This window comes from Lampetra planeri, chromosome 26 (assembly GCF_965212315.1).
Source record: "Lampetra planeri chromosome 26, kcLamPlan1.2.h2, whole genome shotgun sequence".
In the NCBI taxonomy this organism is placed as follows: Eukaryota; Metazoa; Chordata; class Hyperoartia; order Petromyzontiformes; family Petromyzontidae; genus Lampetra; species Lampetra planeri.
The window spans coordinates 4,865,235-4,882,591 of NC_136132.1; the positions used below are offsets into that span (position 1 = coordinate 4,865,235).

Here is a 17,357-nt window from a genome sequence, read left to right on the forward strand (position 1 = left end):
GAATAAAATGTAACGTTTTTAATATAGAAATTTAAACCATCACAGTGGGAAGTTGGATATTAGCAAACACATCTGGGTCGTTTTCATCACATTGCACATTGTAGCTGTATAAAGTAAATTAAATATGTATTGTGGAAAGTTGTAACATCATTTAAGGATGCTTTAAATGCCTTAATAAACCAGGCATTGTGAACTAGTTGAAAGTTTAATTGTTGGAAAATTTACAGCATTTTATCTGCATTTGTTTGATCCGTCTGATACACTAGGACCAAGGAAATGTGTAAATATGCATGTTAGAAACCATACACGATAGTCCAGGATTTACACTGAGCTTGCATTCTAGACGTCTTCATACTCTGCCATAAAGATGTAACCCAAAAAAACAACTAGGTTGTGTGTCCTGAGGTGTACAACAAACGTTGAAGCTTTGTTAGGAAAATGAGTCCGAAGCTTTATACAGCACTGACATCTTTACAGCATGACTCCCCCACACGTTTACTGTCATTACAGTCTTTGTGCAGTAGAATCAAGAGAATATGCCTGTGATTTTTAAACCTTTTTCTCATGAACGAAGCTTTACAACTCATGCCGATCATGTAAATGTAGAGACCTTGTTTAAGCGAATTTCTGTACAAGAGTCCATCCAAGCACGAACCAGGCTCAACTCTGTTTATCTTCAGAGATCCAATGAGATTGGGCACATTGTGAGTAATTTGGTCAAAGGCAGAAATGTACGAATCGATAAGAAAATAACTTGATTTTCTGGGTCGTGCTAACCTTTTAAGCAAACAGCTTTACATCAAGTCATGGCTTAGGTGAAGTCAAGATACTCTCTGGATGATGACACCCATGTGCAGAAGACCTTGCTCCTGAGTTCAACCCAGGCTGTCTGATAGTCCATCGCTGCCTGCTTGTAGTCCCAGTAACTATGCAACTTTCCTTCCGGATCCCTGTACACAATTTTGGGGACAAAAACAGCAACCAATTAGATTCACATGAACTTACAGGCAGTCTGCCCAATGTATGTAAATGTGATGCATATTTGAAGCTTGTTTGTTTGGTTACATGACACTCATATTTTTCTTGGGTTTTATAATCCATACACAGCTGTCTTGTTAGTGGAAATGTATGGCATGTGGGTGTGCATGTTTGTGTATTGAATGTGTGGATGTCAACATATTAATATCCAGCAAGCGCAATTCACTGTGAACACACCAGACAGCGATGGGACTATTATGTCTCACCTGAGAGATTCTGGGAGTTTGTGTTTCGGAATGGAATCCTTTAAATTCTTAAATTCATTAAACAGCTCCAGCTTGCAAATCTTACACCTTGTCATTCAAAGCACACGCACACAATGCAGACAACCACATTTTATACTCGTTACAAGCCCTCTGATGTATTTTAGGTTGTACGCTGTTGTGTGCTACAACCCAAAACAATATCATAGATCCAATACATTACAACAGTAAAATAACACGTGCAAATGTAGCATATTAAAAGCTCTTTATTGCTTTTACGTATTATTTCTTGAACAGTTTTTTTCTCTTCTTAGTGTTTCAAACAATGCTCACCTTGCCTTCGGCGTTCCAAGCATTTTCTTGGTCACTCCCTGTCGGTGCCCATTGACGGAGACCTCAAGGGGCGCTGAAGGCACGGAACACCAGCTTACAGCTGCATCCACACACAAGGATCCACCGCACGGGCAAGGCGAGGCACGACTTAGCAAAATGAAACATTCGTGACCTCCCAACTGTTCACTCCCCCAGCATTCCCACCATTAAAATCACATTTGCCAGATCTGCACCACCTGCCTTGGGAGGAAGGCACGATTAGATTTAAGAATAGGTCTTTCCTTTTTTTTCTGGCAACAAAACTGAAACCTTTTTACAAGGAATCATGTCTGCATTAACCACAATATTTGTGGTCAGAATGCAAAAAAAAATTCTGATAATATATGTATTGTCCTTGAAACTGATTGGTCTATACCAGAGACAGCTTTCTTTTGAGCCTAGTCTCGACCAGAGGACTCCAAAAGACTCGGCTCAAAAGAAAGCTGTCTCTGGTGTAGACCAATCAGTTTCAAGGACAATACATATATTATCAGTGTTTTTGTTTGCATTCTGACCACAAGCATTGTGGTTAATACAGACATGAATCCTTGTAAAAAGGTTTCAGTTTTGTTGCCAGAAAAAAGGGGAAGAACCTATTCTTAAATTTTGGTACTGGCATAGGAGGCCTCATGAAGATTAGATTTGTTTCGTACTGCCAGGGATCAAATGAAGCTGTTCTGGAAATATTTAGTTCTGAGTGCATTGCATCCAATTTTAGAAACATTTTAAAAGGTCAACCGCATGTAATAGTGTTTTGAGCCAATTGTAAACAACTGTTTCTTGAATTTTCCCCATTTTAAAATAAATAGAGGCTGGTTCGCAGGCACAATTTATGGTGAACGGTGCATTTGGCAGTGCTTGCATGGATCCTGTTAATGCATCATGAAGCCTGGAATGGAAGCCCTGTTGACATGGAACAGAGCCAGGTAGGTTGAGTGTTTATTTGTCACGGTGCAGCCCTGAAACTGCTTGCTCATGCCACTGGTGGCAGAAGGGCCTCTCCACTAGAGGGAGCTCTAGAGAGCCCCTCGAGGGTATTTCACCTCTTCCTTTTTTTGAGGCATTATAAATGTGCCACAACGCTCACCTACCATCAAATACAGCTTCTGCCTTGTTATATTTATATACACAGAATTTCCCTATGTTAAATGTGCATTTTTGTAATAGCAGTAGCAGCAAGCAGGTAGCAGTATCAGCAAAACAACGTCCTAACCAGAATGAGCCCATGATTGTGACCAGATAAGGGCTTCATCTTCTTGGTTATTTCGGTAAAGTCAAGTAGAAGGGAAATAATAAAATAATAAAAATAAAACAATAAAATAATTCTCACGACGTTTCGGCCACAACGTCTGTCTCCCCGACAGACCTGGTCTTCACCTGAGGACGGCTGCTTGCGTTGTGGCCGAAACGTCGTGAGAATTATTTAATGTTTTATTTTTATTATTTTATTACTTCCCTTCTACGTGACTTTACCGAAAGAACCAAGAAGATGAATCCCTGCAGTCACGAAAGCTTTAAATCGACAGATAAGGGCTGTGCCTGCGTTCGGCAAAAGTCACCGGATGCACAGGGCCCAATCCGTGCCTTTCCATCCGGAGGGGCAGTCGCCTCCACTCGAGCCCGGCTTGACTCGAACTCCAGCCGGGACTGCAGGAGGACAACGTCTCGCACCCCAAACCCAGCAGTGGTGCACTCTGCCGAGCCCCACCTGTCCCCGTAGACCAGGGGTCGGCAACCAAAATAACAAGAAGAGACATTTTCGAATTTGGTAAAAAAAAACTAAAAAATTCGAGAGCTGCAATGTATGTGAACACGGGACGGTACTTCGTGAATAACATTAAACCATATTTTTTGTAACCACTTTAAGAACACGCGGTACAATTATTTGTAATTCCACATTACAAATCATTGTTGGGCTTTTAGGCGTTCACCGTTTATTGAAAATAATTAGGTGGGGTTTTTGTTTTCTTTGCAATTATAGCGTCAGGAGCCACGAATCGGTCCCCAAAGAGCTGCCTTTGGTTCCGTAGCCATCGGTTGCCGACCCATGCCATAGACAAACACAGGGGCATCTGTGAACCCATCCACACGACAGCACGACAATCCCCACCCCCATACTGTAGGTACATGCGTCAGCTGTGGGACGTGAACATCCCACGCGGTTTCAGAGAGCTTTACAAAAGTGTGCACAGAATTTTTTTTTCTTACAAATCGATAATTGATTGTTCTCAGACTTCTCAAGCAAGCCTTGCTTTGTAAATTATTTGTAAATCATTTTAACATGAAAGATACGGTTCAAATATTTAGAGGTATTTCTGTTTGTGATACCTCTTTACAGCTGCATTTAAATAACTATAAATATTGTAGTTTTCCCTTACAATAATGAATATTAATGATTTTTTTCCACTGACGAAATGAAAGGCAACTAAAATGCCCGTGATGCTGAATTGAAACAAGAAAAACCTGACTCCAAACATCACATTACAGAACCATGGGAGGTGGCCTCAACAAGGTTGAGGTAATACATGAATCCTGCGGTGAACTGAGACTGCTGCTACATTACGATGCGTCCGCCCCCCTGGGATAGTGGAAGCAGCCAACCATCACCCCACCCCCCCATTCCTTACCTGCCCACAATCGCGCGGTCCATAGCGGCGTGGCTGTAGGGGCAGTGGCCCGTCACGATGGTCTCCAGGCGGACGGGCGCCACCAGAAAGTGCGAGAGTAGCGCTCCCTGGCAGCCCAGCGCAGCCCAGCGTGCCAGCTTGTCGCTGCAGCTCATTGACAGCGTGGGCTCACCGCGGCCTGGCTTCAGGCGCAGGGCTCCTTCGCGATGGTAGTGCAAACCCGGCGCCAGCCGGTCTCCGTCCTCGCCCGGGGCGCACTTGGCACCGGTTCGATGGACGTCGAGCACGGGCAGAGCTGGTGGTCTGTTCCGAACGGAGGTGTCGCAGATGTCGTTCTCCGGAGAAACTTGCGCGCCGGTCGAACTTGCTGCGCTATCGACTTTTTGTATTTTAGATGGCAAGGATGCAGTGATTGTGTCCGTCTTTCTCTTTCCTGAGTGGCTGAATTCAATGTCTCTTTTGCTCCGAGGGTCCTGGTCATTACTCTCCGATTGTACAGGCATCATGGTTGGAGTATCAGATGTTGGTGTGGGATTACGCTTGAGCCGGAGCTGTGTCGATGTCTCTTCATCCATCGGCACGATTGAGGCGTCCCCACCTACTCGGCACACGCAGCACTGGGTATGCCTTGGGAAGCAATGTGCATTATATTACTACATACGCACTCATGTGTAAATGAGTGTGTTCTGGGAGGATCGACACAAGTTTGAAATTGTCTTAATAAGATTTATATATATGTATATAACTCACAGGCGCAATGTACTGATGTCACTGCGGGGTCATTCCTGTTCTGTTCAATATATTATCGTGGTGAGGATCACTAGAGCATGCCTGACATAGTTTTAAAGTATTTTTTTTCTGTGTTTAAAGCAATGGTGAACATCTTGGGATACACAGCTTAATATGTACCAGGGCTATTTGAATAGAGGTTTGCCTTAATGACAACGTTCTGGTATTGTTCAGTATGTATGTATAACTTATTTAGCAGCATACGTAGCCAACCGTGTTCAATTGGAGGTGCGGGGAAGGATAACAAACTAACACTAAAAAAAAGTATGGATGTGCACTATCATCGAGGTTCATTTGAACCATTGCACTAGTTTGGAAGTGGTCGTCCAGTGGACAACACACTGTACTATGAACTTAGTGACCCGAGTTTGACTGCTGCCCATGGTTAAGATTGGCGAGCTAATTATTAACCTAATCCTGGCTACCGCCCCACCTCCTTCAGCAACCTCCATTGACTAGCGTGATGAACTATGGTCACACAACTCCCAATAGCAACATGGCACAGGGAGGCCTTCAGCATTAGATTAACAAACATCTGTTTAACACCTAGGCTTTCGCGACCGATATTATTCATGAAGGTTTTTTGGGTTAGATTGCGTAAGTAAAAATGTGTCGTAACCTTCCACCATCTGACACAGCCAATTATTAAGGGCTTTTTCACGTAAACAAAACGTCAAATAGTTAGCATTTCAGCCCACCGGTGTGTTGGAGAATAAATCCACAACATTTACAATTTGAGTACGACGTTTCGCTGGTTATTACATCCGGCATCATCGGGCGATTTGCCCGTTAACGTGACAAATCCCTTACTAATTGGCTGTGTCGGGTGGTGGAGGCTTACGACACATTTATACTTACGCGATCTAACCCAAAAACCTTTATTATGAATAACCAATATCTGTAGCAGACAACAGTAAAGTGGACTAGGGAGTGTGTTACGGTATATTGAGCGTACATGGCGTGTGGCTGGTGTAGAACACGAAGGAAGCTCCAGGATGCAGAACGCACTTGCCGGTGTCGGGGCACGGTGTGAAAACTGCACTCTCCCCACCGGTCAGCGCCAGGCGTACCTCGTGGTAAAGGTACCTGGTGGAGGTACGACAGAGTTGCCATTAAGTCGCGGTGTGTAAATAGCAAGGATTGTTGACCACAGCTGTTTGCACACCGGTGACGTAGCTCAAGCAGCGCGCAGTCAAATGCCCCTCGACCAATCAACCGCTGACAACCTTGTGACCATCACAGTGAACAATTCAATTATCAAACGACTGTCACTATCTGTAGACATAAAGACATTAATCCCTATGTGTATCTCAAATCCTCTAGGGTACTCCCCGACAAGGTAGAAAGCTGAAATTTGGTACATAGATAGCTTTTAGAACACAAACAACATGAAAAATCTGAAAATCCGAGATTTTTCATTTCAAGGCCCCCAAATCTCGATATTAAGTGCCCCATAAAAATGTTTGTCATTCAGAAACCATTCAAAATATATCGCGGGTTTTTTTTTTATTTTGACAGAGCATTAAACAGCAACTGAAATTCAAACGAGAACTATTGTTCTATCTTTAATTGTTTTTGATATATTTAAGATTAAAGCAGTTTTGGATTAAAAAAATACGAATTTTATGATGTTCAAATCTGAATAATTCGAAAACGGTAAAAGATAGGAGCTTCCTCTCAGAGTATTAGCTTCCTTATTTTGTGTTCTTTCTAATAAAAAAGAACGGAATATTTACAGTGAGCGGTTTCTGTTGGAGTAGTTGTTAGTGTCTGATCATGAATTTCAAAAAAATCATATCAGGTTAATTATTATATTTATTGAAAACTTTTGCCTGTTGAAGACAGGCTTCATGAACTACCAATCTTTGAAAAAAACCCATCAATTATTGGGAATATATGAAAGCGTTGAGTCGTTGAATAAAACCGATTATTGCTTTCATGATAAATGCACCAAATCCGAAGTGTAAGGAATCGACTCTTTTTTATGCAAATATTTTGTAAGGCTATCACCAAATTAACCAAAATGTGCCCAGCTCATCTGGTCTTGGAAGCTAAGCTAAGCAGAGTTTTGGCCGGAATTGTGCTTCGATGGGTGACCATCTTACACAACAGCCATTAAAGGCTTTGGGGGTATATCGTGGGCTTTAGAGGAAATTGCAGCAAAATACAATGTTGCATTGTAGTTCTATGCTCCCACATCTATTCTCCTCGCCAACACAACCTGCACCGACCAGCGTGGAGAAGTATTCTCAAATAACTCTCAAGAACTGCACGGTGTAAGGAGGCTGTCATCTAGCAGTGGATTTACAAAACTATTTAACAATTAATAGATTCATGTTACCCCTGCAACCACCAAAGGATATATATATAAACCATTATACGATCTATACATGAACCGAATCATGAGGTTGAAAATCATTAGATGCTTAGTCATCATTCTCATCATCTATTGTAAGCCACCCTTAGCAGGGTTTGGGTCTGTGCAAGATCACCTCAAGAATCCCCTCCGCGCTATGACCTCGGCGTGGCTGTCATTTAAAACGTCACCTGCACAACAAAACACAGAGACATGTGGCTTTATACTCGAAGGGAGCACGTGAACACAAACACACAGAGCTGTCAGCCCTGTTTGAGGGCCACCTTTATGCTATTGACAAGTTCATATTACCAAGGCTACATTATCATTCATAATACGGGCAACATTACTTTAAAATGAGTACCATCGGACAAAGATGGCCCACTGCATCGCGCGCTTTCAAATGCGCTTCTGTGGCCGTCTGGAACGCTCTTCCGATATTAGGAAGCCAGTCGAGCGATGCACTTTTAAATCTATATTGAAAACTAATTTCTTTAGACCAACTTTTTGTGTTTAGTTTGTTGTCTTTCCCCCTGCACCTCCGATTAAAGCACAGTTGGCGAACGTACGGTGCGAAAAAAGTTCAACATATAGTACATACGTCCATGTAAAAACCCTCTTGCCGATCTCAAAACCAGCCTGATGAGTGAGCAACTTGCTTTACCAGTGCAAAAAGTGCATCTTACCGGCTTTGCTCATGCTTGACCGCCCGACGCATTTGGATCCAGTGCCCATGGACACCACTTCAAGACGTGCATCTTAGGGTAGGCAGCACGCATCGAGCTCAGAACATTGTCACGCTAATGTAATGTTCGCGAAAACAGCAAAAAGTGCGGGACTTCGTGAATTTTCAGCACAGAGCACTTTGGTGCAATACAAGCACTTTGTATTCGCATTGCTGTACATACTGTTTTCTGATTCTACAAGGGGCTAAGCAGGACAGACCATCACGGACCAGAGTAGGGCATTGACCAGGGCAGGGAGGAGGGCATTGACCAGGGCAGGGAGGAGGGCATTGCTTGGAGTCGGGTGGCGGGCTGGCCGGACATCGCACGAACGAATTGGACCAAAGAAAGACCACCCCATGTACAAGCGAGTGCGATGTAAACAAGGCACTGTGAGCAGAGCACTGGGCAGTGCCAGATTATCCCAGTAACAAAAGTAGCTACAAATGTAGCTACGGGCCCCACACTTTCAAGGGCCCCGCGCTAAATGCTTTCATGCTATCAATTCCCCTTCAGTGATTCTGCACTTGCTCTATTACTATCGTACTATACCGCCTTCAACTTTTATGAACGACTGGGTGTTTAAGGTTAGCGATTTGTCGTATTATCTGGCTGTATAGCAAATGAAAAAATACAATTACTATGCAAGTTAAAAATTTATGTGTTTTAATTTTATTTATTTCGGGATACCTTTATAACGTATACTACAGGCCCCGCACTAGCTTCATCCCGCACTGCCACTGGGCATGGAAGGCCGCAGGTAAGAGATAATCAGGGCAATATCCAGGACATGAAGAAAGACCCAACATGAGGCCAAAAGAGGTCAAGTCATGGCAGATGGGAACGGCAGGGCATGGCCAGGGCACGACAGTAGCTAACAAAGGTCACGAACCGGCAGGGAAGCAAAGGTCACGGCAAGTGTTTAGGTCACGGGGCAGGGCACAGAGCCAGGCGGGCCACTGTAAGCCAAGGGACAGAAGGAATGGCAAGGCAATGATTGAGCCAAGGGAATGGAATGTCAAGGCAGGGCAGTGCAATAACAGGCCAGGGACAGGTCAAGCAATTCGCAAGGCATTGCCATGCTAAAACAGGGCGGGCCATGGCAAGTTTACACAGACCGGAGCAAAGGGTCAGGAGGGCACGGGCAGAAAATTCAGGACGAGGTAAATAGCACGGTTGGCAACAACGTACGGTGCGATAGAAGTTTCAACATTTCGATTTAAAGCTTTCGTGACTGCAGGGATTCATCTTCTTGGTTCTTTCGGTAAAGTCACGTAGAAGGGAAATAATAAAAATGAAACATAATAAAATACAATTCTCACGACATTTCGGCCACAACACAAGCAGCCGTCCTCAGGTGAAGAACAGGGCTGTCGTTCATTCAGACGCTGTCCTTCCGACAGACCTGTTCTTCACCTGAGGACGGCTGCTTGCGTTGTGGCCGAAACGTCGTGAGAATTGTAGTTGTATTTTTATTATTTTATTATTTCCCTTCAACGCGACTTTACCGAAAGAACCAAGAAGAAGTTTCAACATGCACACGGCAGGGGGAAAGGGGTCGTGGGCCAGTACCTGCACTGCCGGGCTCGGTGTGACCTCTCCTGAGCAAGACAGCCGCTAGCAGGGTCCACTCCCGGCCTCGCTCCGGTTTGCCCGTCCTCGGCAAGGCCTGCAAGTAATGGGCATGGCAAAGCGCCGCCACGCGGTCTTCCAGCGGCATCAGCTCGCCGACTTCACGCAAACAAATCTCACGGATCGGGGGTGAACTTGGTTTGGGATCGCGATTAAAACATTGCGGGTGAGTTGGAGGAGCATCGCTGTACACGTGGTGCCAACATCGCCGCCGCGTCGATATGAAACACGTGCGTGCGTTCCCCCAACGCGTTTCATTTCCCCTTACAGAGATTCAGCAGAAACTCGGCATTTACCGTATTTGCTCAATCGCACGCGGCTCGCTTGAAGTAAAAGACGCGGCCCAAAACATAGCGCCCGGTGTGGTCAATGAAGACACTCAGATTGAGTTTCACGCAAGTAATAAACTAATTTTATCGCGTGATTATTTGACGCGGCTGTAGCTTTCGAGTTAAAATACAACGAGGGTGGAGGGTCCTTCATCTCTGGAGCTTACGGTAATTGTCGGCAGCAGCACCTCTGACCAATAGCGGAACGCGCCCCATCCACGATGGGGAATGTGATGAGTGGTGGCTGAACCACGTGGTTTGTGATGAGTGGTGGCTGAACCACGTGGTTTGTGATGAGTTGGTGGTCAACCCACGTGGTTTGTGATGAGTTGGTGGTCAACCCACGTGGTTTGTGATGAGTTGGTGGTCAACCCACGTGGTTTGTGATGAGTTGGTGGTCAAACCACGTGGTTTGTGATGAGCTGGTGGTCAACCCACGTGGTTTGTGATTAGTTGGTGGTCAACCCACATGGTTTGTGATGAGTTGATGGTCAACCCACGTGGTTTGTGATGAGTGGTGGTCGACCCACGTGGTTTGTGATGAGTTGGTGGCTGAACCACGTGGTTTGTGATGAGTTGGTGGTCAACCCACGTGGTTTGTGATGAGTGGTGGTCACCCACGTGGTTTGTGATGAGCGGTGGTCACCCACGTGGTTTGTGATGAGTTGGTGGCTGAACCACGTGGTTTCAGGCTGTGTTATGGGCACAGTCAACCCGTGGCACCTGTGGTTCGTTCCGTGACCTCCTGTTGGCTACCCTTCCGACACTTCACCTGGCCTCAAGGTGCACCTAGCCTGGCACAAGCACCGTGGTGACGTCGCCGCCATTTAGTGGCGAACGGCGATTGTTGATGCGGCGTGTGGGTAACATATGGAACAACACTGCGTGTGCTGTGTTATAATTCTGATTATTATTGTTACGTATCGTCATCAATCTTCTCACACACAAAATATGGAGTAATTGTGAGTGTTACTGTCCGGATATATCTTTTACAAGCCTATTTTTTTTTACACGTAATATTTGTGAAACATTTCTAATTAAATACTGACTTCATCCCGGAGGTCGCAATCGGATACCCGATACCCGTACCCTACCCGGCTACCCGGGTATCGGGTAGCCGGGTATCATTTCACGTCATCAGCCTACGGGCTTTCGAGACCAATATTTTCGAGCAGCATTTGTTTCAACTCTAGACCGGTTTTAATGTCAGTCTGATGAGCATAGTGTGGGGTTTAAACCCTGCTGGGTTGCCTGATGTTATAGGCTGTGCTCATGTCGAGGAAGTCAAAACCAGTCCATAGTTCGCCTGCTTAAACATACGGTACGTTGCCGAAGAGAACAGCTCAGAAAAGCTCTCGCTTCTCATGGACCAGCAATCGTCATCTTTACGTGTTGAAAGACCCGTCTTCCGCGGTATTTAATATAACTTTTTACGCTTGGGATTTGTAAATAACCCCCCCACCCTACCACGACTTTTTCATGAGCATATACTTTAGCATTCACGTAGCAGTCTTCCTGTATATATGGCTCTGTATAGCAACTCATAATTCCAAATCCAGGTCTCAATGCCAAGGACAGAAATGAGGGAAGTTGATGGATGTAGCCAAGGACAGAGTTGGGGGAAGTTGATGGATGTTACCCAATGCCCTGATTAATTTCCAAGGTTCACAGTTGTTCAAAACGTCCACGGTCCGGTCTGGCTTTCCGCAGTCGAACATCGGGATTTCCCACTTGAATAACTGTTGGTCAAATTTGACAATGATTATCACGGATTCTGTTTAGCGTGCACCATGATTTTAGAGGCATGTTCCATCCAGGTGGTTCAATAAAGTATGATAAATCAATTCAAACTGAACATTGTAGTGGTGGTCCTGGTGGCTTGAGTAAAACCATGACCGTAAAACTCTTGGCTTTGCTTCCCACTACCACGTTTGAACCAGCTTTCCACGTAGGTCATTGAGGCGGTGAGAAAGATACTGAAGCAAGTAATGTAACACGAAATATTGAAGGTGGTGTACCGCCGTTCTATAAATCCGGTGAACTAAGCTTGATTCCTGGTCATGGATAATGGCAGTGACGAAGGACATCGAAAGCATCCCTGGCCATCTCCCCCCCCCCCACAACTTTTCAACAACCTACACCGATCAGCACGGAGAAGTATGGCCAAACAACTTCTTGGTTCTTTCGGTAAAGTCACGTAGAAGGGAAATAATGAAATAAAAATAAAACATAATAAAATAATTCTAACGACGTTTCGGCCACAACGCAAGCAGCCGTCCTCAGGTGAAGACCAGGTCTGTCGGGGAGACGCTGTCTTTATTATTTCCCTTCTACGTGACTTTATCGAAAGAACCAAGAAGTTGTTTGAAAAGTTGTGGGGGGGAGATGGCCAGGGATGCTTTCCATGTCCTTCGTCACTGCCATTATCCATGACCAGCGTCTCCCCGACAAACCTGGTCTTCACCTGAGGACGGCTGCTTGCGTTGTGGCCGAAACGTCGTGAGAATTATTTTATTATATTTTATTTTTATTATTTATTATTTCCCTTCTACGTGACTTTACCGAAAGAACCAAGAAGATGAATCTCTGCAGTCACGAAAGCTTTAAATCAAAATGGCCAAACAACTTCCATGACCGATGCGGCGTGGGTGGGGGGTGAGATGCCTTTCCATCGTGGATTAACAAGGCAGTGTAAAGCATCTACATATTGCACAGAAAACCACTAAGGGGCAGCACATGCCAAGCTTTAGAAGCTTGGCATTAGCGTGGCAAATGTCTGTGGTAGAAGGTGCAGTCTCATGCGGTGCTGTTATTATATTTGCTGGCACCGAGCCAAGCTGCCTAGCTGCTGTCAGTACGAGGATTAACCATACCCTCTGCGCTAACCATAACGCACTGGCACAAAGCCAACCCAACGTGACCGCTGCCGAGAGTACACGTCTTCCGATGGGTTTAGGTCAGGGGTCGGCAACCTACGGCTCCGGAGCCGCATGCGGCTCTTTACGGGCTGCTTCTTGACGATATGTACGTATGTACATAGATGCATTGCGGCTCTTGAAATACTGAATTTTGTACCGAATTGGAAAGAAATGGCTCTTCTTGTTGTTTTGGTTGCCGACCCCTGGTTTAGGTAAAGATCAAAGTGCAGCATCTCCAATTGCTCGCTCACGCCGCAGGGAGCACCTCCTCTTTCGTGGTGGCCAGACGCCTTGGAAGAACGTAGACGTGCCCACACTTTACCCCACCGATCGTGACCTGCCCCCATCCACGAATTGTGTGGTGCATCAAATTGGCCTGCTTTTGGTGGAACGGAGACGGGGAATTTAAGAAGCTTGGACCATCGTTTCAACTGCCGTGCCTGGAGGTCGATCTGAACCGACGGACACCTGGATTGCAAGCCCAATGTGCTCGCAGTTACACCACGCACTGCAGAGCGGATATCTATGTGTAGTTGATAACACGTAGGCTTTCGCGACCAATATCATCCATAAGAGTTTTTTTTGGGTTAGATTGCGTAAATATATAAATATAAAAATTTGGATGTCGTCCGATGAAGCTAGTTGTAATTACTGGTGAAACGTCGTACTCAGATTGTGAATGTTGTTGTTTGGCTCTCCAACACACCGGTGTGCTGTACTAGTACACGACACTATACACTACACAATACACTACATTACACACTACACTACTATAACTACACTATACACTACACTATACACTAGTGCTGTACTAGTGACGAATTGGCCACGTTCTGTGTACGTGACAACCCTTACTAGTTGGCTGTGTCAGGTGGTCTAACACGATCTAACAAAAAAACTATTATGAGTTAATACTTTATTTACTGGCTTGTGAGTAACCTGTCCGGGTGACATTTTACCTCTCATTAAATATATTTAATCGTTAAAAAAACCGGAACCAAAATTGAAGAGCGTGCAATAGTAAACACGGAGATGTGCACGTTTGGAATTGCACTGAAGCGACACAAGGGGAACTAATGGATCAAGAGGACACAGAGATATTGTATTGAGCGTTAAGAAAGGTGAGCTTGGGCAGGAACATCGCTAACACGCATGATCACCGATGGTCGAGGCTAACAACAGAGTGGCGGCCAAGGGAGGCGGCGGCGGTGGTGGTGGAGGAGGAAGGGGAGAGACACACGAGAGGGACGTCCGCCGTGGAAATGGAGCGATGAAATGGGAGCGTGCAGGTTTGTTCTGCGGATTGTTAAATCGCAAGACCGCGTGAGGTGGCGACGGATTTTGGGGGGTGGAGGGGGGAGGCATTCATCCGGCGGTGGATTCATCGTGGCTAATGATTACGGTGAGTGGTCGAAAGCCTTTTGGAGTGCCCTGTAGAAAATGTGCAAACGTGTCGGGCAGTGACATCAGGTCAGAAGAGAGAAGTCAAACTGGTGTGTATGTAGGAGACGGTTACAAAAAGATGACTCATTCGGAATAAAAAAAAATATATAAATTAAAACCCTTCACTTTAGCCGAGGGCAGCGGTTTCCTATAACCACATTGCAGTGCAGAATGCATCGTTCGTCAGATGTCTAACCCTATGGAGAATTGAGCCCTGGTTAGTCCAGGGCTTGGCTGGAATACTTGCATGCGAATACCAGGTGTGCTGTAGCATTGGACTTGGAGGTGGTCGGGAGATGGCAGTACAGCAATGGATTAAAGTTTGAACTGTGCATGGCTTGTTGAGTGTTACACCATCGTATGGCACTGTACTTGTGCTTTCATCCCATATGCCAAACGCTTATCAATAGATTTGTCCATATATCCCAATACAGGGACCTCCAAAAAGAGCCTTGAAAATCATTGAGTTATTTAAGGATTTAAGAACGCTAATTTATAACAGTGCTATCCCAGAGCATGGTTATTGGATGTGCAACACCTGCATTTCATGGTGCTGGTGAGTAGTACCGCCTGCTCCAGGAAAAAACATTTGAAAACACAAGGCGCCAACCGGCTCGTGTTGACGAATACCGCAGCAGCGATAACACGGAAAGGCAGTTTCGGAGGAAAACCAGGCCCTGCGATTAACCATACATCATGTCTTGTGTATCCCCTGCTCAGTGGCCATGAAGGGATGGAGAGAACATCAAAAACACACGTGTGCACCTTAGAAGATTGAAACGGCTCTCCTAAAACATGAAGGAGGATAATCTTTCCCAGTGCATGTCCTGGTGTTCAGCTTTACAAAGGCCTGTAAATGTCGTGTTATGGTGCCTTCGTTTTCTCCACCCTTTGAGCCTTAGGCATTTCCTGCTAAACTCACTCAAAACACTTTGAAGCCACCGACGGAGTTGTGAGCCCTAAAACGATAATTTCCAACGTACGCAAATAAATAAATGCGGGACCCATATGCAAATGTCAGTGAGCAGTGGACTGACTGCCTTTTTGCCGATCCACACGCAGACCTGCCATTTGCTGTACAGAATCCTAATTTATTGCTCCAGTGAAATGTTTGTGTCTGCATTACCACGATTACCAGCGATATCTGATGTGTCGCGCAGCTGTGTTTTTGGATCGGAATGTTGAGTAGATCCCATGATAAACGAGAACTCGTGTACTGTACCACTACCAACTTCATTGATGCGTTTGGGCCAAAGTCACCCAGACCAGGACCTACACAGAAACTTTAAAAAACTTCATTCACATTAGAACTTAGCTGCATGTCGGAGATAACTGTTCCGTCTTCTGAGTGGCGTTTTTAGCAAATGTTTCCGTTATACTTATTTTTGGCACTCGTCACAGTGATGGTATAAATGTCCTCTAGTTTTTTTTTCTTCTTAGTTTCGTGCCAATTTCACAAGCGTCTTGTTTTGACAGACTTCTTTCGAAAGCGGTAGTGTTGTGGGCATAGACATTACGTTTGAATGAAAAACTGTTGTAAAGGAGAGATGACCCATGGTGATAAACATCGGAGCGATAAAAACGTCTTCTTTCTGTAAACATTCAACACAGACTGTGACTCTGAACGCATCTGAAAAGATACAGCAATGAAGAACACCTAGATAATGTGGTTGAAAAGTTCATATCAATTGGAAAAAAAGTTGCTTGTGCTCAAATTTAGTTTTGTGTGCATTTAGGAGCATTGGATGAATTTTTCGTTGAGTGACCACAATGACAAATTATTACAAGATGTAGTTTATAATTCGGCAGAAACGTGGCTTCTTTCAGCTTCCAATGCGTATGGCATGCTATTCCTGTAATTATTCTGAATGTCACGTGCTTATTGAGTTTGTTTAATTTGTTACACGCATGATCCCGTTTGTCCAGTTGCCCGATTATTTTACAAGGGAGATCGTGTTGCTGCGTGAGCTACAAGCAAAATAAAATAAAACGTCATTGTTGCTGAGAACAAGTACAGGTTCCAAAGGAATATTGCACAACTCACCCTTGTTGAAAGGTGGTACCTGTCCTTGCAGTAATTACAGAGGCACAAGCTGCGCACTGTTGCTCGGGCTGTTGACAGGGGGGGGGGGGGGGGTCCGATAAATGAAGACGTAGTTTTGTTTACCGTGGCAAGGCAGCGATGCCCACATGAACACGATTTTGCAGTTATTGTGTCTACAGTTTGGTAATATGCTAAAATATAAACATATCACATCGGAGGGGAATAATACATTTTGTGGTCCATCATTTAAATATTCATAACCTTTTACCACCGCGCACAGGTTTAAATTCGTATTTTTTCGCTGTTATTGTTTACGAATACTCGTACCTAAAGACTGATGAAAATTCTAGCGATGTTCTAGAAAGACAAGGAAGATGGCATTTGATGCATATAAATCAAAGTCTGCTTATTATACTGTCTAAGAATATAAAAAAACATAATTTCATGTTTGGGCACCCACAAATGTAAAAAATGTATCATCAGTTACCAGAGGTGTGGACTCGAGTCATGTGACTTGGACTCGAGTCAGACTCGAGTCATGAATTTGATGACTTGCGACTCGACTTGGACTTGCATAACAATGACTTTGTCCCACCTATGAGATGTGGACTCGAGTCATGTGACTTGGACTCGAGTCAGACTCGAGTCATGAATTTGATGACTTGCGACTCGACTTGGACTTGCATAACAATGACTTTGTCCCACCTATGAGATGTGGACTCGAGTCATGTGACTTGGACTCGAGTCAGACTCGAGTCATGAATTTGATGACTTGCGACTCGACTTGGACTTGCATAACAATGACTTTGTCCCACCTATGAGATGTGGACTCGAGTCATGTGACTTGGACTCGAGTCAGACTCGAGTCATGAATTTGATGA

The 17,357-nt window shown here is 44.8% G+C and overlaps 1 protein-coding gene across 4 annotated transcripts; it reads right to left on the reverse strand.

The window, feature by feature from the left end:
- Nucleotides 1–3: 3 nt before the first annotated feature.
- On the reverse strand, nucleotides 4–17,169 carry ADAT1 (adenosine deaminase tRNA specific 1). 4 transcript variants are annotated; one of them, XM_078606551.1, is made up of 11 exons: nucleotides 16,964–17,169; nucleotides 16,477–16,544; nucleotides 9,683–9,779; nucleotides 8,072–8,143; nucleotides 7,522–7,576; nucleotides 5,985–6,115; nucleotides 4,241–4,838; nucleotides 3,173–3,321; nucleotides 1,575–1,674; nucleotides 1,245–1,331; nucleotides 4–950 (listed from the first exon to the last, which is right to left on the reverse strand). In XM_078606551.1, the coding sequence occupies exons 1-11, from the start codon at nucleotides 16,983–16,985 to the stop codon at nucleotides 812–814; spliced, it is 1,518 nt and encodes a 505-aa protein (XP_078462677.1). In that variant the 5' UTR covers nucleotides 16,986–17,169; the 3' UTR covers nucleotides 4–811. The 4 variants fall into 4 exon arrangements, with proteins under 4 accessions (XP_078462677.1, XP_078462676.1, XP_078462675.1 ...); XM_078606550.1 differs by lacking the exon at nucleotides 16,964–17,169 and adding an exon at nucleotides 15,568–16,024 and having other exon boundaries at nucleotides 16,477–16,494; XM_078606549.1 differs by lacking the exon at nucleotides 16,964–17,169 and having other exon boundaries at nucleotides 15,568–16,558.
- Between the last annotated feature and the right edge of the window lie 188 nt (nucleotides 17,170–17,357).